This window comes from Pezoporus wallicus, unplaced genomic scaffold, assembly GCF_028554395.1.
Source record: "Pezoporus wallicus isolate ANWC-B61680 ecotype Strahan unplaced genomic scaffold, APGP_CSIRO_Pwel_v1 scaffold_3294, whole genome shotgun sequence".
Classification (NCBI taxonomy): Eukaryota; Metazoa; Chordata; class Aves; order Psittaciformes; family Psittacidae; genus Pezoporus; species Pezoporus wallicus.
The window spans coordinates 2,835,094-2,856,988 of NW_026635478.1; the positions used below are offsets into that span (position 1 = coordinate 2,835,094).

The 21,895-nt window shown below is 37.0% G+C and overlaps 1 protein-coding gene across 11 annotated transcripts in view; it reads right to left on the bottom strand.

Annotated features, from left to right (window-relative positions):
- The window catches only part of ANKS1B (ankyrin repeat and sterile alpha motif domain containing 1B), a 441,168-nt gene that overhangs the window by 331,444 nt on the left and 87,829 nt on the right, over positions 1-21,895 (bottom strand). For 7 of the 11 annotated variants that reach the window (XM_057425330.1, XM_057425361.1, XM_057425317.1 and 4 more), the window contains one exon: positions 5,536-5,679. In XM_057425330.1, the coding sequence (XP_057281313.1) occupies positions 5,536-5,679 (144 nt within the window). The remainder of the gene's footprint in view (positions 1-5,535; positions 5,680-21,895) is intronic. The other 4 variants (XM_057425323.1, XM_057425338.1, XM_057425408.1 and 1 more) reach the window with 1 other exon arrangement.

Genomic DNA, 21,895 nt, shown 5'->3' on the forward strand with positions numbered 1-21,895 from the left:
TTTGTTTTGTTGTTCTTTTAATTGAAAAGCAAAGAAGAAATATTCTCTCTTTTATACTCCCTCCTCTGCACCTCAGCAGTTCAAAAAAATCACTAAAACACTTGAACTAAGCTTAATGTCTGAGAAAATTTTTAGAGAGAACTGAGAAAAGGAGGAGTTCAAACTGGAAGAATATGTTAAAATGAAAACAAATAATGCCCAATAAATTTCTCAATATTAAAATTGCCCAGAAAGAGACAACAAGGAGTCATGCTGCCTCTCTCCAGAGAGTATCATTACAGAGATTTTTTTTAAAAACAGACTTGATCACTACACAAAAACTGAGTTAGCTCCTTACTCAATTTCCACATTCATCTCTCATGTATCCAGAACCATCTTTGTAATTGTAAATATAATTGCAACATAATAATTTTCAGTGCCAGGCTTTCTATAATGTAATCTTAACCCACTTCCACAATACAAACACAATATGAAATTCCTTTTAAAAATTATATAAAAGAAGTACAGACATCTTCTGGAAGCCAGACATGAAATATATAACCGTGTTAACTGATGCATCAAACTCCAAACTAAATATTGCTATCACAGCCTATACTGATAAATAAACAATATTATATACAATTTATCTCCTAAAAATGTAGTCAGGAGTCTCCTTTCTCTTCCCTCCCTATAAATAAAAGACATTTTGGGGGAAAATTCTCTTCCACAGGAGAACTGGTAAGAAAATTGCTAGAGTTCCTACCTCTAGGAGTCCTGGGGTTGTATGAGCTGTTTATGAGTTTATGTATGAGTTTAAAAAATAAATTTGAAGGTCTTCCAGAAGTTCATTGCTTCTAAAAAGATGAAACTCTGACATTAAGCTAGAAACATAGTGCTTCTTTAAATATTTAAATAAACTTTCCATATCTATTTTTTTGTTAACAGCCATGGTTCCTCACAAATGGCAACATGAAGGCTTTTAAATCAAAATTCAGTTTTTTCCATAGCAATTCCACTGTTCTCTTTACAGATACTACTTTCATTTTGTAATAGACAAATGCGGTATTTCTGGTTGGCTGTCATGTCAAACATAGGGAATCACTGTCAGGATTTTTAAGTTATACATATAAGACTTAATTCTAGAGACAGCGCATTGAAGCTGATCCAGCAGCTTCCTAAATGGGACATAGCTAAACCTACCTTATCTCAGAATTACTCTGTATCACAATTAGGAAAATATGCAGACACAACTGTCAAGATTAAGGTGCACAGACTGCTTGCTTTAAACTGATAATATTGCTATGATCACACAGGACTCTGCACCACCCATCTTTCTGACATTGCAGACAGCCCTGTATTTATCTCCGCATGTCAGGCCCTGTTTGCCCCTTAGCAGATATATTCAAAAGCACACTCTTCATGAAAAAGAAAATGGAATGAAAGCTACAGTTTCATATATTTGGAGTATGCTTCTTTATTCCAAAGAAAATGTTAGTACGTATGTATGTATGTGGGTACTGATAAACTTTGTAAAATAAGTATTTTATGAACTGAGTAGTAAATTGACCTACACTACAGCATAGAAGATTAAGACCAAGAAACAATTCCATTACTGGCACATAAGAGTGCTCTACACTTACCATATTCCTTACCCCTTCCTTATCTTGTGCACATTAACCATTCGATAAAGGAAACAAAGGCCATTGCCAAGCTGGTCTTTGTTCAAGCTTCTTCCTACTACTTTACCAAAACCTATGTTCAGGTAAACTAGGAGAGAGAGGAGCTATTCCTTGTTCAATCTTCTAAGTTGCTGCCAAAAGGAGACTTTATGGGAAAAATGGCTAGAGTATTCTGGTACCTTTACCTCCAGACCTGAGCTGCTTAATGCTTATTTCACATTTAAATATAACAAGATTGCAGAGGTTAAAGTTCTGCTCAGTTGAAGAGCCAAGAGTAGACCAACACGCACAGCACTCTTCATAGTTCAGGCCCTACTGTTACCAGTATCGTCCCTGTACTTTGGTACCACATAGCTAGAGTGATATAAGATGCAAATTATGGGTTTTTATAAATCCTATCTGCTCTTGCAGCAGCATTGGGAATCTTCAGGAGTAGAACCCCTGCTAGAATACTGACTTTACAAATGTCAGCCAAGGCATGAATCTATAAATGCAGATGAAACAAGTTCACATATATGGAAAAGCTGTACATGAGGTGCATGCAAAGCAATCAAGTACATCAGTAGAGTGTTCCTTCTTGGTCTTGCTCTTTCACACAATAACAGCTTAAGTAACAATCACATTCAATTCAGCTTCCATTTTATGTATTTTATCACTTTTATCAGTATCTGTCACAGAGCTACATGCACCAATAGGTCATACTGTCTCTGAACAGTCGCAGCTGGGGCCCTTACTCACACTTGTGCCCATGGGCCCAGCAGCCCAATTTCAGCTCAGACCTGAGCCCTCAGCTCCTGCTGAGACAATCTGCAGTAGTGCCCATCTCTAACTGCACCTCATCTGTGCCTGTGCCTGGCCAACAGCCTCAGTGATCTGGACCCTGAGTTGCAGACTGACTTCCCACCTTCACTGCAGACCTGCCTCACCACTATGGATATCCTGGAAGGCTGCTGTAAGGTCTCCCCGAAGTCTTCTCTTCTCCAGGCTGAACAAGCCCAACTCTCTCAGCTTGTCTTCACAGGAGAGGTACTCCAGCCCTTGGGTCATCTTTGTGGCCCTTCTCTGGACTCACTCAAGCAGATCCATGTCCCTCTCGTTTGTGACCCCAGAGCTGGAAGTAGTGTGGGGTCTCACAAGAGTGGAGGGGCAGGATCACACTCCTCTCGAGTAGCTCAGCATATGGTTAGCTTTCTGGGCTTTGAGCACACACTGCCAGGTGGATGAAGTTGGCTGCTAGCTCCATTCTGATGAAGAATTAGGCACTTTATAAAACCCCAAAATTCTTACGAGACATGAAGATTTTCCATCAAGCTCTTCCAGGTCTTCAACAAATATGAGATAATGAAAAAGAGTTGTTTATTCTGTGAATACCTGTATTACTGCTATGTTAGATTTTAAATGATATCTACTGTATAATTTGCACAGAACTTTCTATAACAACCCTTTCCAAATCACTTCCCAGCACAGTACAGACAGAAAAGACATACTGCATGTCAGAATAACCTTCAGCCAAGCCTTTTCCCATAACTGCAATAAAGAAATCAAGTTCATCAAGGAGATAATCACCCTTTTCTTTAGCATGTTGAAAACTGTTAGGTCATTAGGTCACAGATGGCCACTCTCATAATCTCGCCTAAAATTCACTTTCAGTTCACCATTGTACCTCTGACTGTGTATATAAACCAAGAATCACTGTTTGTTCTTCTTTGATGTGTAAACACAGTATATTTATATAATTGTAAAATCTATTTTTAACTACAAGAGATTGGAAAAATTAACTTGTCATTTGCATATTTGATAGACCATTTTCTCTATTTCAGGATCTTTAGTAAAGTATGGATTTTAAGACATGATGTTATGTAGCCTTATCTTATTGTTTCTTCATGATAAACTCTGCATTTTCTTGTATGTTACTGGACTGACATAAGTATTAAAACCACGTTTTTGTTAGTTTACCTAAAACATGCTGTTGCAGATTATATCTATCACAATTTGTTAAACGAATTCAAGATATTGGTCTTAATCTAAAATTGAAATAAATACTTTGTGTTCTCAATCCCTTAGAACAAGATGTTCTCTTCTGCATTTCAAAGTGAATGTGAAAGATCCAACAGATTAGCTAACAGCTTGAAAGACTGCATACAGGGATGGCAACACTTTATAAAGTGAATTCACTGGTTTGTAATTTGGAGATTTTTCACTACATAATTTTTTTTTCCTTTCTTCCATAAAAAGAAAATCAAACTACCTCTGTGTTCAATTTTTTATGGAGAAACAATCTAGAAAAGCGTTCTGCCATTTCATGAATGAACACCGAATAAATACATTCTTTTTTTTATCCATAATTAAAAATCATATTAGTTCTCAGAGAGAGAAAGATGAGATATTGGGAGGCTGAGTTTAAGACTTAAGCACAATGAATAAAACTTATTCAGAAGTCACTATCTTAAAACTTACATCACTTTTTATAAAAAGGAGATATCAACTAACCAAGCTAACTTCATTGTATTTTTCAATTTTATAACAGACTTTACAAATCTTTTATATATTAAAAAGAAGTAAGGATAACAAAAATTATTTTTTTCTAAATTAGGCAGTCACTCCAAAATGACATGTGTGGTCATCATAGGAAAATTTAACAATAATTAAACCATAGGAGACAGATATTTAAATAAGCTACATTTAACAAATATTTTTTGAAACAAATTCTTAAAAATGAGGAATTAGTAACTATGTCACTCCTATTATATATCAGGATAATTCTGATGGCTCTGCATCTTGCCAAATGTCTAAAATGATAGATAGTATGAAGTATAAAACAACTACAGAAAGGGGAATGGAATATAAAAGCTCCTTATAAGAAGACAGGGCAGTGCTCATTGTTATTCAAGCACATTAGTTGCCATATCCTGTTTCCACTGACTGCACTGGAAGCTTTAGCATTGACTTCAAACAGGTGCAAGTCTCATGAGACTAAAGGGAATAAAACGTACAGTCACAGTATGAAAGCAACAGTGTATAAAGTGTGGTGAGACAGGATATGTAATTCCAATCTGGTACACAAGAATCCGACAAAGCTATTTACATGCAGTGCCAAGTAAGGATGCAACTGAAAAACCAGGCATTTCTAAACACAAATTTGGCTGGCCTCCATTCAATGCTACAAGAAAAGCGCAGGAAAGATGTTACAGAAATGAGAATGCTAAACTATAGTAAGGGGACAGAACAAGGGAGACCCAGAAGCAGTAATAAGCATCATCCTGTTCTGTAGCAACTTGTTCAGGACACAGCTGTTGGCATGCCTTGGTGGATACTGCAGATTGGTCTGCTCTGAGAATTGTTGGGACTTAGACCCAAGTACATTACCCATTTTTATTTATTCTCCTCTGCGTTATTATGAGCATTTGAAAATGTTTGAAGACTTTTTTTAGCTTACATAATCTTAAAGAATTTTTAGGTTATATTCTTACATCAGCCGAGTTGTGCATGGTGTCCTCAGTTAATTCTATAAAGAAAGTAGCTGAGATGTCATCACATGAATTAGAAGCTGATCAAAAATAGAATATATATCCCAAATGAAACTGACTTCAAAATTTATTTCCAGACAGAATGAGAAAATAAAGCTCTGCAACACAAAAACTGTTGAAAATGGGGGTAATAAACTGCAAACTATCTTGTTCTTAAACTTACCTGGATGAGCATTACAGCAGGATGACTGAACCCCAACATTTAATTTTAAAAACAGATTTTGATGTTTAAATGAAGACTGACAATAACAATTTTGAAGGGAATAAAGCAAAACTAGAAAGGACTGTAAGACAGAATTAACAGTTCTTCTACAGTTAATAAGTTTTATGATGGAAAGGTAAACATATACCTGCGCAAGCATGGGGAATCCGAGGTTCCTGCATCCATTACAAGGTGTCAATGCCTCCCATATACCTGAAGGACCACAAGTATTTTCACCTGCATCATCATCTTCTTCCTCTCTTGGTGATAAACGTGTTGAAGGCAGCCTCTGCTTAAAGCAACAATACTTTCAAATCAAACATAGAGATATACTCAATGAAATATTCTACTTAAAAGAACTTAAAAGATTCCCATTTATAATTTCCAAAAGTTAAACTACTATTTTAATGCAAAGTAACTACTCAGCTGATAATCTGCTGTATGAAAATCACACTTTCTAAGGAAAATATTTATATTGATGTATCTGCAATTATACTTTAAATAGAAGTGAACACAATAATATACATTAAAATGATATATTTTTATTATCAATTATTGTCTATTTCTACTCCATTTTATTATAAAATTTGCTTTAACATCATGAAGCTTAGGATATACCACAGAGAATAAAAACTAACATTTAAAAAAATAAATACTACCCCCAAATAGGAAATCATATAAGCTAAAGGGATCTTGCTTCAATACTCATCTCCTGTGTTCAGAAAAGTACAACTGTATTACATTTGCTTGGATCACTCCACGGGTTTTCAGGGAAAAAAGATCAATTCAATCAAATTATGAGGTTTGCATTTTTATTTTAAATTTATCAGTAATAAATGTGTTAGCTTGTTTTGTAAGCAAAACTTTTATTTAAAATTGACCTGCCTTATTTTGTTTCATTGGATAGAAGGGATGAAAGGTACTGAGAAAAGTCATTCAGTTGCCAGCATTAAGGCTTCCATATTGTTCTCAGTGATAAGGGAATGTCAGAATGCTGGTTTTCACTTAAAAGAGTATACTAATTTTCTATGACAGCCAAACATATGAAGAGTGAACAGTTCCCATTTATTTATGTTATTTTCTATACAGGATAGCGCACCTCAACTGAATGAACTGCAGTGACAACTTCTATTGATTTCAGGGAAAAGATGAGGAAAGTTAAGCCAGTAATGAGTGATTATTGAAAATCTGGTTTAAAAAAAAAAAAAGTAACAACAACAACAATAAAAAAGAGTAAATATTACTCATACCTTAATTTTTTTGTCCATATTTATATCAGAATATGCAATACTTGTTCTAGCCTGCTTGACATTTGTTTGTGCAGCCTACCTGATATTCAGATACTAAATGCTGTCTTTAGGAATGCTTGTCTTAATCTTTCAGAAGTGGCTGGATTTTTGATTGACCAATGTAATGTTGTTGAGGCTGACCACGTCTATTAACCTGGTGTTAAACATTAGATCTAAAGTACTGCTATGAGGCTCATATAAAAATAATACAAAAACCTCCAAACAGTTAACTGCATACTATTTTAGCCAACAAAATAAAGAAAAGCAAGGAGTTGGCTCTAAGAAAAGGAAAGCAGAAATGAAGAAGTATGGGGAGAGAAAGAAGCACAGAAACAGCAGTTCTAAACATGAACACAAGCTAATGGAAGCTGTAAGAGAAGCAAAGACATCGCACGGACTGGCACTAACTCAAACTTAGTAACACCTGAGTATCATTTAACCTTTGACTCTTGTGCTAACTTCTTCTACACAGATGTGGCTGGTACACCATTAATTTAAGCAGAAAAAAATATTTCTAAACTCTATTTCAGCTCACTCACCAAAGATGAGAAGCACAATATATCTATTTCCACTAGTTAGAAAATGGTTGATCCCTTGTTGCAGACTATATAAATCTAGCCACATCTTCTAAAGCTAGGCGGATTTATTTACTTTTTACAATAAAAGTCAATTTCTAAAACATTCTTAGCATGATATTTCATGAGGTTATTTTGACAGTCAAGTGGTACCACAGAATGTGTTGCCATAGCAACCAATATTCTTATACAGATTATTAAAAGGATTGGGTTAAGTCTGCAGAGGTGGGCCATGAAAGGCTATTACTGCTATACATTTGCATAGACAAAGAAAACAGACTACAGGTCTTTCCCTTCTATTTATGATGCCATCTTCTATGGTGGTTGCCCTATGTTTATATTTTAAATGTCAGAATTGTTGTACCAGAGAATAAAGTGTTCCTTGGCCCCGGAGCAAAAAGCAAAGAACTGCAGCAATGCTAAGTAAAGCAATGCTAGGAAAGCAGGTAATACATATTAGCAGTGACCTTAACAAGCCAGTGTAAGTGAATGAAGACAAAAGTCACAGAAAAATGTCAATGCATGCTCTAAAGGTAAAAAAAAAATATGCACACATAACATCAAAGAGAATTTTTCAACACAACTAAAGGAACATGAATAATGAAATTCAATATATTTGTATCATTCAAGGGAGAACATAGGAGTATTTAGCCATTACAGGAATAGAGTACAGAAAAATTATACCAATAGAAAAAATGTAGAAGCAGAATAAGAGCTGTATTTTTTCCATTAGATATATTTTATATAAATAGCCTAAGAAAGAGTGGGGATAACAGGAATTTAAATTACTGTCAATATGAATGAGAAGAAAGAGGAAATATTATATAGTCAGATCTCCTGATCATTCTAAAAAGGACCAATCAGAGTTCATTAGACACAATCCTGGAATAAATCGACCAGTACTCTTACACAACTAGACAACCCAGGTATGAATAACATAAAACTGGCTAATTTACAGACTACTGCAGACTAGGGTTGGCTCTTTTTATACTGCACAACTGAGTTCTGTCTTGCCCAGATTTCTGCTACTGATAAAGCACTAAAAAGGAAGCATTATGAGAAATGTGTATGAAGGGTCAAGAAACAGTTACTGCTATAACCTTTCTCACCTATCCCTGCTGCCAGAAACCCAGGTCTTCCTAGACCACAGGTGCAAAGGGAGACGTGAGAGCTGTTGCAGGGAAAGAGAGCTGCATTTGCAAAGAGGAGGAAAGGAGTAAACAGCTGCATGGGAGAAAGGGGCGTCAGAAGTCTCCCAGGTGGGATAGACTGGGTTTGCATACCTGGCACAGAGAGAAGCACCTGGAGGAGACAGGTGAGATCAGAAAGATCTTCAACCAACCCACAGATCTCAGGCTTTTATATAAGCCCTTAGAACTCCCAACCCAGGCCACCCTGCCTCCTGCTCTTCTCTCCCAGCCTTCATTCCTTTACCAGAACTCCCTTATTTTCTGTTCTGTTGTATAATTTAATTTTGCCTCCTTAGAGATCCTTTGGACATGAAAATCTAATTCTGTGTATGCTGCTGGGAAGCCTTGAAATAGCCCTGTAGGGAGGTTTAGAGAAGCCAAAGTTATTTATGCCCACGTCTAAGAGAAAAAAAACCAAAAACCATAAAAAGAGAGGAAGAGATTTCTGTCACCAATAGGAAAATAGACACAATTGAGAACCTTTTATTCATGCCTGTTTTGATGCAAAAAAGAAAATGTAAATGCAGTTAAAAAATGCCACTTAGATCATAGTTGCTCAATTAATTGAATTTGATGTTATGAAACTGTGAAATCAATATAAACTGTAATACCAAGCTTTAAAAACGACAACTCTGGCTGTGCTAGAAGAGACATGAGTATAAGCATTATATTCCCTCAAACAAAACAGACAGAAAACCTTAAAAGATAAATAGATATGACCTTTAAAAGTGAAAAATTGGTAGGGAAACCACAAGACACTGAAACAATAAAAGATTTAGTAAGAGTCCTGGGTTTGTTACCTGAACACTCAGTTAAGTATTAAAAATTGTTTACAGCAGTAAGATACTAACAATATCATTTCTCTATGTATAAAAATAAGAGTGTAATGACATAGCAATAAGGGAGTAGTAAGATCTATCACAAGGATACTGGATCATTAAAATTAGCAGCAAATTTTCCTCAGACTTTACTGGGCCTGACACATCACCTCCGATTTTCATACCTAATGAGCATTTAGACTGTGTCCTTGAAATTTAGTTACGGAAGTATTCCTCTTCATGTCTCCATCTAAAAGGCAAAATTCGCCCAGTAGGGTACTTTATACTGAAGGATACTTTATTCTTTAAACAGGCTATTTGTTCTCCCAGAATATGTAGGTGCCTCAGATTGACTATCATAATAACTTGACATCTCTCTCCTGATCTAAGAGAACAAGCCAATATTTAGCAAGAGGGAATGACAAGTACTGCCAAAAAATAAAAAGCAGAGAAAATCTGTTTCTTCTTAAAAGTCAATAGGAAGAGAGACCACTTTTAATTTCACAGCTCAAGAAACTTTAGGCCATGTATAAAACACATATAAAGCCTTGACCTTCCTTTTTACACATGCCAGTGATTTCCTGACTACCATATTATCTAGACAAATTTTGTCTATTAATACAGTAAGCAATACAAAACATCTTATTTCCTTTTATACCCTCCTTCCCCTGTTTTTCAATGAATACTGGTCTGGTTTCTGCCTTGACATTCATAAGCAGCCATTGCTAGGCAAAATATGATTTGATTCCCTCATTTCAGGATACAGAGGAGACTTTCCTATAGTAGTCCAATGAAATCTAAAACCAAACATCAAAATCATAGAATCATAGAAATTTCAAAAGAAAATCTTTCTTTACTTCTTGTATCTCTGTTTTTTCATATTCACCATCCATTTGCAGGAGTATTGCAAATACCCTTACAGGCAGTATCCACTACAGCAAAAGCGCAATAGCCACACAGCACTAGCAAAACCATTCAAGATATAAAGTAATAGGACCTTTTCTATTTGTTATTGCATGATAGTTCTGGACACTAATGTTAACTTTGCATTTATCTTGCAGCATATCACATATTAAGAAAAATCAGATTTTTGAAACTGAGGCGCAAAGACAAAACCCAGAAAACAAATCTCATGTCTCTGGAAGGTAGAAAGGAAGACGTGATAAACTAAATTCTACCACTCAGTCTGGGACAATGAAGCCTGTAGGAGGCTTCTTCTGAAGAAATAATTTGTCAGACATAGGACCATGCAAATATTTCATACGATTCTAACCCACTGGACTTTAGAGGCCCCTCTACCTTTCCTTTGGTCCAAAAGGCCTGTAATTATGTCGTGAAATACAAGTGAAAAGGCAAATACAGTTCTATTGTCTAACCTTCTATTTTTTCTTAATACTAAGAACTCATAGAGAGGGAAACTGTTCCTCAAGAGCCTCTATAAATTCGGCTAAGCGGCTTGCTCTATGCCGCGGCTGTTACCAGCTGCGGCAGCCCGGGCCGGCAGATGAAGGACAGTGCTCCTGTGCGCTCAGTGCTCCCCCTGCTGCTTCTCGGGCTGCTCCCTTGGGGAAATCCCTGAGGGATGAGCAACAGGCATGAAATGTAACACCGTCAGCTATTATTTTTTATCACAGCAGGATCCCTACATTAACCGAAGGTACCCTCCTTGGATTCAATAAGAAACCTGACAAAGAGAAGCCTCATTTACAAGATACATGCTGTGTCTTACAGGCAGACAACAGTGAGACGTTTTAGCGGCCTGGGAACACCTTTCCCACATCCCCCAAGGCAGCCTTCTCTCTGCTCGAGTTTGTTTTGGGTGGCTTTTTCTGCCGTTTCACATCCTCATTACCTTGTCCTTCACCTTACACTGCATGACTGCAGCCATTCTTTCAGAAATAGGTTCCTAGCTTACATTTCTGTCATCATTTTATTTGCCACGAATCTGGTTAGATTTTGAATGCACCTCCTGTATTCAGCAAGGGAATACCAAGAGAAAAAGGATGGTCTTTCATCTAAAGCAGCAGTTGGAGAAGTGTACTCTGTACCTGCCTCTGCCATAATCCCTGTGGGATGCCTTAAGCTTCTCCGATATGGTCACTAAGAAGTTTGTGCTCTTTATTTGCTGGATACATTGAAATTGTAAAGGCAAGTTTGCAGAAGTACCAGGCTACAGCAGGAACCAGCATGAGCTATTCTATGACCATTTTCAGTGGTATGTGACATTTAGTGCTCTTAAAATCCAAGCTCTAGAAGCTCCAGACAGGAAGAATCTTTACCTCTGCAACACTGCACATCAGCCAAGCTGTATGTGATAGCATTTTCTGACTGGAGCTCCATAAAGAAAAACTCACAAAAAAAAACCCCAACAAACTGAACAAAATGAGAAAAAAAAAAAGCTAAAGTAGTCTCATGTTTTGAGCTCAAGAACAGTGAAGTGTGAACCTGGAAAGAAATTCCTGTAACTTTAAGTCAGTAGAGTCATGGCAATTGACTATATGCAGCAACAATATTAACTTTAGGCAAACATAATTAGTTCACATATGTGATAAAAAAGTACATGAATATGTAGTTACTGCTCCTCAGTGGGCAAGTGACACCTATCATGATGAGCACCCCAGAAATTAATCATTTGGTCTTCAGAGAAGGATCTAACAGTATGCCGTGGTTTAAACCCTAGCCAGACAGCTTGTTCACTCACTCCCAGTGAGTGGTGCCAGGCTGAGAGCAATCGAGGGCTCCCCCCCAGGGCTCTCCCCTTCCCCACTCCCGGAGGAACAGGGAGGAGGATCGAAAGAGTGCAACTCCCACTGGTTGAGACAAGAACAGTCCAGCAACCGATGTACAACACAAATCACCACCGCTACCACCACCAACAACAGTGATAAGAGAAAATAACAAGGGAAGAGAATATGATACCACCGGCCAAGAAACCAGTCCCACCCAGAAGCCCGTGTCCTTCCGGGTAACTCCCAGTTACCCCCCACCCCGGGCATGACGTGCTGTGGTATGGAATACCTCCTTGGCTAGCCTGGGTCAGGCACCCCGTCTCTGCTTCCTCCCGGCTTCCCCTCCTCCCTGGCAGAGCATGAGCCTCACAAAGTCCTTGGTCACGGTAAACATCACTCAGCAACAACCGAAAACATCGGTATCACCAGCACTGTTCCCAGGCTGGAAGTCAAAACACAACACTGCACCAGCTACCACGAAGGAGAAACATGGCTACTGCTGAACCCAGGACACAGTATGAAGCAAATACACCCTGGAACTAGATGGCAAGTACAATATGCACTGAATAAGGTCAAAATTATAAGTAAAAATGGGATTATAAAATTAATGAGTACATGTGAATGTATATTCAAAGCACGGCCATACATTCTATTTTTCAATTAATCTTTGCATGTAACAATAATGACAATTAAGACAATTCTGCATCTTTAAAATACTCTCATAAAAGGATGCATGCACAATACCACAAAATTTTTATGATTTTAAAACCTGACAAGTTATTAACTAGTCAGAAAACACCAGGCATAAACAATAACAACAAATATCTTTTCTTCCATTGATAAAGGAATTACTATTTTTCAAGACTTAAGATAGCTTTTAATTTGCTAAAAAAAAAAATCATAAAGAAAGAATGGCCCATCAACAGACTGTCATTTATTAATAAAAAGGCTGATCTTGGCTAATTGATTTTTCACTACACATAAGCTTTTGAACTGAGTATAGTAATCGTCATATGAAGAGTATTTCCTCTATATATAAAAGCCTCTATTAGTGATCCGACATTTTCTGTGCAGATCTTAAATACAAAGACACCTCTATGTACTTCAGTAAGAATCTTCTCTCGAGCTCCCACTGAATTTTACTATGTAGACGAAGATTTTCAAATGACAGAAAATTCAAGAATTTGATAAATTTAAAAATTGCAGAGCAGTGCTTTTAGTAACTACAACTTACCATAATAAGAAGGTATTTGTTAAGAATGATATAGTAGATGGAACCTATAGAGTTTTCATTTTTAAATATCTTGGGAATCATCTACTGTGTTTATTTTTCAGTGTGAAATTAACAGGACGAAGTATTCACTGCTTGGAGCTGCAATGTGAACTGTCCTGATTCAAAAAAACATCATTCTTTTAAATTAGTTTGAGCCATTTGAAAGCTAAGCATTTAATATGAGCTGTTTGTTTAAGCTATTGATTAAACTAGCTGTCTTTAAAGCATAAAAATAGGCACTTCCACAACTTATTTAGTTCATTCTAATGTCTATGCTTAGGACAGGATAGAATTGCCCAAATTAATTTCTTCCCCTTAACATTAAGTAAAATAAAGTGAACCTGTGTTTTAAAACTGGCCTAACTTTGACCATGTACTTAATACTCATAAATCAGACTAACTGCACACTTTGTATCAATTTCAAATGCTTAAGATCACTTCAGTTGTTTTGCTTGACCAAGGAAGAACTTGGCACACTGAAGCATAAAGCGCCAAGACAGAAATGAACTCAGGAGGTTATTTAGACTGCAAGGACACTCTTTGCTTTTCCATCCCACAGGCACAGTATATTTCACCTAAGCTGGCATGTAGGCAGGGCATACACACATGTAGACTGTGCAAAACAGCAGGAATTTGGTAACTTTTTTTGAGTCATGAAGTTTAAGCACATGAATAGTTCCAATTAACTTAATAGGATTTCTCATGTTAATGACAGGCTTATGCATCTCTCTGAATCAATATGCACATGACTCATTCCAAAATGTGACTCACTGTGTAAAACTCATGTACCAGTTGAAAAAAAAGAGACTGATAATGAAGGAAAACCAAAATCAAGTGTTAATATTTTTTTAAAATATTAGACAGAATTAAAAGCTTAAGCACATTTACCTTTGCCTAAAGAAAACAAAAAATCGTATAATTAAAAGTACAAACTAGCATTTTTGGCTTTAAATGTCACAGAAAAAAATACCGCTTGGAGAATAACTACAGAGGCATCTCTGTATTTTACATTCCTATAGTATCTGAATGTTATCATATAACATTTGACAAACTTACTGCAATGTAATTGCAAAGCAAATCTGCTGTAAAACATGTATTTTTCTTTTTTTAAAGTTGTGAAAGAGAGGGTGGATAAGTGGGTGGTAGAATGATGAAACTTATAGAAAATACGTTATTTGTCATGAAATAGAGCAGAAGGAACAAAAATTTAAGTAGGGGGAAAATCAGGTGGTAAGTGAGTAGGCAGAAGCCACTAATTTATTACTCCTCCAGTGTAGAGTTTTTTATTTAGCATACATATACTCAATAAAAGTGTGTTAATTAAAACCCAGTTATTATTCCATTAAGTAGCTGCTGGCTTAATGAAGGACATAAGAGAAAATCATACCTGAATTGATAAAGCCAGTCTAATGAGTAACTAAATACAGCACCGAATTAGTCATCTGAATATGAATGCTGGTTAAGAGTGGATAATCAGGAAGGCCTTGAAGAGCATTTGTGCCAGATTATCTACAGATCCATCAGCAACAAATCACTAGTAGTTTGCTATATTGTCACCTAAGTGCTAAATTTGGTGGCCTTCTATGATGGGGCTACAGAACTAATGGACAGGGGTAGAGCAGCTGATGTCATCTACCTGGACTTGTGTAAAGTGTTCGACACTGTCCCACATGACATCCTTGTCTCTAAATTGGAGAGACATCAATTTGATGGATGGACCACTCGGTGGATAAAGAACTGGCTGGATGGCCACACGCAAAGAGTTGTGGTCAATGGCTCAATGTCCGGCTGGAGACCAGTAACGAGTGGTGTCCCTCAGGGATCGGTGTTGGGACCAGTCTTGTTTAATTTTTTGTCAGCGACATGGACAGTGGGATTGAGTGCACCCTCAGCAAGTTTGCCAATGACACCAAATTTTGTGGTTCGGTTGATACCCTGGAGGGAAGGAATGCCATCCAGAGGGACCTCGACACACTTGTGAGGTGGGCTGATGCCAACCTCATGAAGTTTAACCATGCCAAGTGCAAGGTCCTACACCTGGGTCAGAGCAATCCCAGGCACAGCTACAGGTTGGGCAAAGAAGAGATTCAGAGCAGCCCTGCGGAGAAGGACTTGGGGGTGTTGGTCAATGAGAAAATGAACATGAGCCAGCTTCAGTGTGCGCTTGCAGCCCAGAAAGCCAACCGTATCCTGGGCTGCATCAGAAGGAGTGTGACCAGCAGGTCAAAGGAGGTGATTCTGCCCCTCTACTCTGCTCTTGTGAGACCTCACCTGGAGTATTGTGTGCAGTTCTGGTGTCCTCAACATAAAAAGGATATGGAATGGTTGGAGCAAGTCCAGAGAAGGGCCACGAAGATGATCAGGGGACTGGAGCACCTCCCATATGAAGATGGGCTGAGAAAGTTGGGGCTGTTCAGCCTGGAGAAGGCTGCATGGAGACCTCATAGCAGCCTTCCAGTATCCAAAGAGGGCCTATAGGGATGCTGGGGAGGGACTCTTCATTAGTGATAGGACAAGGGGTAACGGGTTAAAACTTAAACAGGGGAAGTTTAGATTGGATATAAGGAGGAAATTCTTCCCTGTTAGGGTGGTGAGGCACTGGGTGATATGATTTAGTGTGAGGTGTCCCTGCCCATGGCAGGGGGGTTGGAACTAGATGATCTTAAGGTCCTTTCCAACCCTAACTATTCTATGATTCTATGATTTTAAATATAATATGGAAACAATGCAGTAGAATAGCTGACAATCAGTCTTGACATGCTATAGAAGTTGAAAGCCTAAGGGGAAAAGATCAGACAAATAATAACCTACTTTTTGATATCAGTAAAACATGCAAAAGCTCAAACTTTTCTAGAGGTATTAGAAAAAAGGATCACACAAAACTCCCCAGAGGAGATGCAGAATACAACTGGACAGCAACTCTTAATGCAGGCTGATTTACATGGCAGGCGGAAGTAGAACTCAAAATCATCTTCATTAGGAAGGCAAAGGTTTTGCTGTCTTGTAGGAAAATGTGCCAGTGTGAAGCTCATATGCAAGCTGCTGATTTCTCCTGTTTTACATAAAACAGTGATATCATTGCAGTCATCTCAATAACCAGTACTACCAGTAGATTTAGGACAATGGTTGCTCTTCCCCTGCCAGCTCATCTGCACTGTTCTTTTTGCTGTGTGCATAGTATGTACAGATCTACTGCAATGCAAACACACCTTTATGTTGTTTTTCAGATATACTATTAAGTAGATGAAGAGCCAATACTTAAACTCTTCCTTCAGCCAGTCATCATATAGTGTCTTAGAATACCTGTAAAATAATTAAGTTGGTCAGTAACATGCTTTCACATATGACTCCTGTGTATCACTGTATTTCTTATGAAGTATCTGTGGCTAAACATGTGAGCTCTTAAATTACTGAAACTCCTTAAAGGAAACGCCATTTTGGAGAGATAGTAAATACTCCAGTACCCATAAGGAATCAGCTATTAATAACTGAAAGAAAGACCAGCATAGGAATAAAATGTTTTACATTTTAACATTTTCTCTAAGATTGACAGGCAGTGCTGAGGCTGCTTCTTTGCAGGCTGTGAACAGTTCATATTCCAGAGATATTGGGCAGAGCATCAATATCAACAGAAATAATAGCAGTAGTATTAATAGAAACTGCTCAATCTTAAATAACTACTGAAGCAAATAAAATTGAAGAGCCTCTTCTGAGATTTTCCCTCATGGCAGTAAACCGAGACTTACAATAAATTTAGGAAGGACAGATGCCAAGAAAAAAGAAAACAGATTATTAAAAGAGGTGTAAGTCATTCAACTCTTACATCTCTCTGGAAAATTAAAGAAACGTGTAAAAAAAAAATATGTGCATGATCAAGTAACCCTGGTTTCTGCTTCTAATCCCAATTTAAAAACTTATACCACTGAAATCAGACAAGGGTTTCAGTATATATTGAAGCTGCAGAAAAGTTAGCAGGTGCATTTACAGCACACTGAAGACCTATATTAATTCCATGGGCAAACATTTCTAATGCATAGCAAATATTAGGCAGTTCCCCCTTAACTCTGACTTAACTTGTGATCTTAATATTTTATAGAGTTATAAGAATCTAGTCCAATATAATTTTCTGCTATTCCTTTTTTTACTTGCTGAGCTTATTCACAGTGACTGAAAAAAATCTGCCAACAGAATGCAATGAAACGTAAGGTGTCTCTGCCCATGGCAGGGGGGTTGGAACTAGATGATCTTAAGGTCCTTTCTAACCCTATTTTTTCTATGATTCTATGATTCTACTCTATGAAACTCTACGTGATGAGTGGTCAACTGCCTCAAGACTTAAGGACAAAAATACTCTTTTTATATGTCAATTATAAGTGTTCTTGTTGCCATTAGGATAGAATAAAAACTAAATTAAGCAAGTAGTCCAAACAAGTTGCCTAATGTTCTATCCTCAGCTACTGAATTTTTAAAGAAAGCATTCTTTTGTATTAACTTATCATTTTGCCCTGTGAAATATAGCAGAATTCGTCATTATTTGTATACTCCTTACTAAGAAGAAGCGACGAAGGGAAACTGGGACTGATGCTGCTAAAAGAGTAGGTATTTACTCAACTTCAAAAGAATCATACAATACAATATAGTGAAACCATATGTTTACACTTTCTCCACCCCTTACTGGATCCTGTAGCTGTTCACATAGCTCTGATGGATGAGTAGGTTCCATCTTCTGCTTACACCATAGGGATAAAACTGAGCTTTCCTCTCACTACAGAAATCAAGTGAGAGACATACCCATATGCTTCTTGCTCTCCTCATGCATTTCCTATCAGATGGTAATCATCAAGCTTTACTGTTAGTTCCAAGATTAATGACTTTATCTTATATCAAGAGAGCAGAGAAGAAATCAGTGTTGACTTCAGGCATATACGAAAATATACGAAAGATATTTAAGATTCTCCCCCCCCCCCCACTATTTGTATCCTCTTGTGTAGGCAGAATACTCATTTAGTCTAAGGTCAGTATGCATTAAAAAACACAATCAAACATGCATTAGTACCTGCTGACAACAGTGATACAGTTCCAGAAATTTTGCTGCAATACCTACCTCTGTAATATGCTAAACAGTTCTAGAATGATGTATGCCTTGTTTAAGATTGCAGGATAGAAAAGCGCACATTTTAAAGCATTCTTGCTCCTTCTTTCCTTGTTAACTCAGTTATATTTCCCCTAGGGTAATACCTATATATGACTGCAAAAAATAAATCTCCCACATATTCAAGCTTAGGCTTTTTACAAACTATCAAAACTAATTTTTAAAAAGAGCAGAAATTAAATCAAATCATACTTAAATGCTAGCAAAGTCCTTTATATTCGTTATGCCTTGTATATTGTTACATGCTCAAACAAAATAAACCAAACAGATTAGTAAAGCTTCACAAATACTTTTCAATCCTTAATGTTAACACTGCCAGTCTACTGGAGGGACATTATAATCTTGATTAAGTTGACTCTACAGTGAGGTCCTGAAGGCATGAGTGAGCCTATGTTAGCCCCATGCAAAAGGTACCTTGCACATCCACAGTGATACAAGACACTTAATATTAAGCCGGCTGGCTCCCACCTTTGGAATTTCAGCACCTCAACTGCTGATACTCTGATAAAATGGGGAGAAAATTAATTTTAAGAGAACCAGGGAAGATCATGATAAAAAGAAGTTTTTGTTCTCTTCTGAGATGAGAACACATCTTCAGTGTTCTGATTCTGGCTAGAACACTGGCGAAAAGTTTGAGGAGAGGAGAAACCGGAGGGAAATGCAGGGCAGGAGTCAGTGACAGATTTTTGGCAGGCCTCTAGGGAAGGTCAGAACCTGAGAGAAACATCTCTGGTGACTGATACATTAGTAATAGCAAAAGTCATCAGTCTTTCTGATTATTTGGTTTTGTAAAAATTACAATGACAAAGAGATTTGAGTTACTATTATAAAATCACTAGTCTGGGTGGAAATCTCATGGTATTATCTTCTTGTTCTTCATAAGCGACTGAAATTCTCTTGATCCTACATGAAGTTGAATACTGTAGCTCAAAAATGGCATTGAGTTACAGTACTACACTCACAGGATGGAGGGCACAGAGCATATGGAAGAAATGGAATGGACAAATGTTCTGCTATGCAAGCCTGGCAACAGTGTCTGCAATGGCACAGGCAGCTCAGGGATGTTAAAAAATAATGGCATAAATAGGGGTAAAAATGAAGTTCTCTAAAGCACTGAATAACACACAAAAAAAGATATTTAATTAAAGTAAATATACTTCATATTGGGAAGATGATCTCAAGATCAGTTCTGATAGTCATCTGATCCTGGCTAATCCTGTTGAGATTTGTAGTTTTCTCTGGTATTCATCTAAGTATAATGAAACAGAGGTTAGTGTTCAAATTACGTATGTGTTCAGTACAACATATGACAGTCTCTGAGCTAAAATGGTCCTTGTGGCAAAAATGCAAAAGTCTTCTGTAGGCAATTTAAAGGAACACAGCTGTCCAATAGGACTCTTGAGTAGATAAATATTACTAATCATTTCCACAGCACCCTGAATTTATATACAGCTTGAAAGCCATAAAGACAAACAAGCTCTTTGATCTTAAAAGCTTATGTTATAATTACCTTATATGAAAAAATGCTACACTCTTATCTGAGTTCATTATATAAAAGAGATTTACCTAAGATGAAAGAGTCCACAGCAGGGCATGTGAAGTGCTTGGCAGCATGGCAAGATTTACATACAAAATGAACTGAAATGCTAGGATTACTTAGTCAGGCAAAAGATAGCTTTAAGAAAGAACAAGCCAGAAATATTGCAAATTACGGAGGGTGGACAAAAAAAATATTTGTTATTTTCTACTCTGTCAGATTTTACTATATAAGAATAAATGAAAGTATATACTCAGCAAATAAAAGACCTACCATACAGCATGTGTTCTGCAAAACATAGTAATAGAAGGTCACCGTGGTAAGCAACGTAACAGATCAGAGCAAAAAGATTAGATACATTTAGGATTCTCCAGTGCAAGCTAAGCACATACTAAAATTCAGAGAGATTCATTTGTCTGTAAACTATTTTCCTGCACATATCTGATAGCAAAGGAATTTGCCACACACATACATAATTGCACAGACTGTTAAATATTCCACAAAATCATTCTAGTGGAAAAGCAGTAGGTACTTTTTAATGCAGCTTAGATTAACTGGTGGCTTGGCCAACGCCTTCCTCCAGTTATACTTTACTCCATCTAGTTTAAATCGCACTAAGTGTTGTCATGTTTTGGGATTTTATATTCTTAAGTAACTGCTGACTATCTCACAGGGTAGGTCTGTGCAGCACACTGGAGGATTGTCTAGCAATACTTCTATCAGGAATCACAGCAGCAGGGAGCTGCAGGCTAATTTAGTTGGCTGTGAAGCATGCCACCAGGTAAATCATTTTGAGTTCCACATGGCTGCTGTTAGGATCCCTCTAGCACTGAAATCTTTACAATACTGCACTGAAGAATAGCATAACCTACAGATACAAAAAATAACCTATTTTAATAACTAAAACCTAACAAAAGGGACAAAAAAAAATATATGAAGTTGGTATGTTTCCCTCTGCTTCTTTGTAATAAACAGCTCATGTTTAAATAAAACTTAGAAATCATTTTGTAAAGTAGCTTATAGTGAGTGTATCATCCTATATTGACCAAATGGAAGAAAATTAACTCTATCTTTGTAAAATAATAAAAATAAAAACCAAGACAGCTTCGTACTGGATGTCACATTACAAACGTCCAATGAAAGAAATAACAGCAACAGTTCTTCTCAGAGGGAAATACCACTGTGTACATTTCAAACTGGAACTAGCAGATGGTTTTTAGTTGGGCAGTAGCTTTTAAAAACAATTTTAAAGTTATATAATCTTACCTTCAGAGAGTGGGTGGTCCTTTACAACAAGGGAGTCTTAAATAGTAAAGTTTACATATCATGGGAGAGGCAGCGCTCATAGTTTTACTTGCCACAGAAATAAGAGTAAGTATATGCTTGCAAAATAAGATTCATAACTGAATTATGTGTAACAGTTAAAGAAGAACTTCGTAAAAAATTCTTGCCATGTCAAAATTTGGCTATACATAAATTAATTCCCTCTTTGTAAGTGATAGATAAGTAAACCAACAATATTCCAACCATTGACTCTGAATACAATTCTCTTCCATTTTTTTTAATACATCATAAAATACCTACAAAACACAGCAAAGATGTAGTATGGAATTCAATAAATGTTAATGTATTAAATAACTACAAATTTATCTGCTTCTCTCCATGGAGTCCCAAACAATCGGTCCTGATTGTCTTACTGTTCTGTAATGAATAAGTAACTAAAATTGCTCTTGAATGTGTTTTTAATGTATCCTCATTAGTCAGCCATTGTATATACTTCTGGCTCGCTAATCATCATTGTCGTGGAATTTTCTCTTATGCTATCAGTAATGCCTCTATGCAAGAGTGTGATAATTGTTAAAGGCTACTACGTTCGATCCATGTTGCAAACATTTTAATCCAGCACATTTGGTTGCTCTTGGCCACTGCAATATTTCAGCCCAGC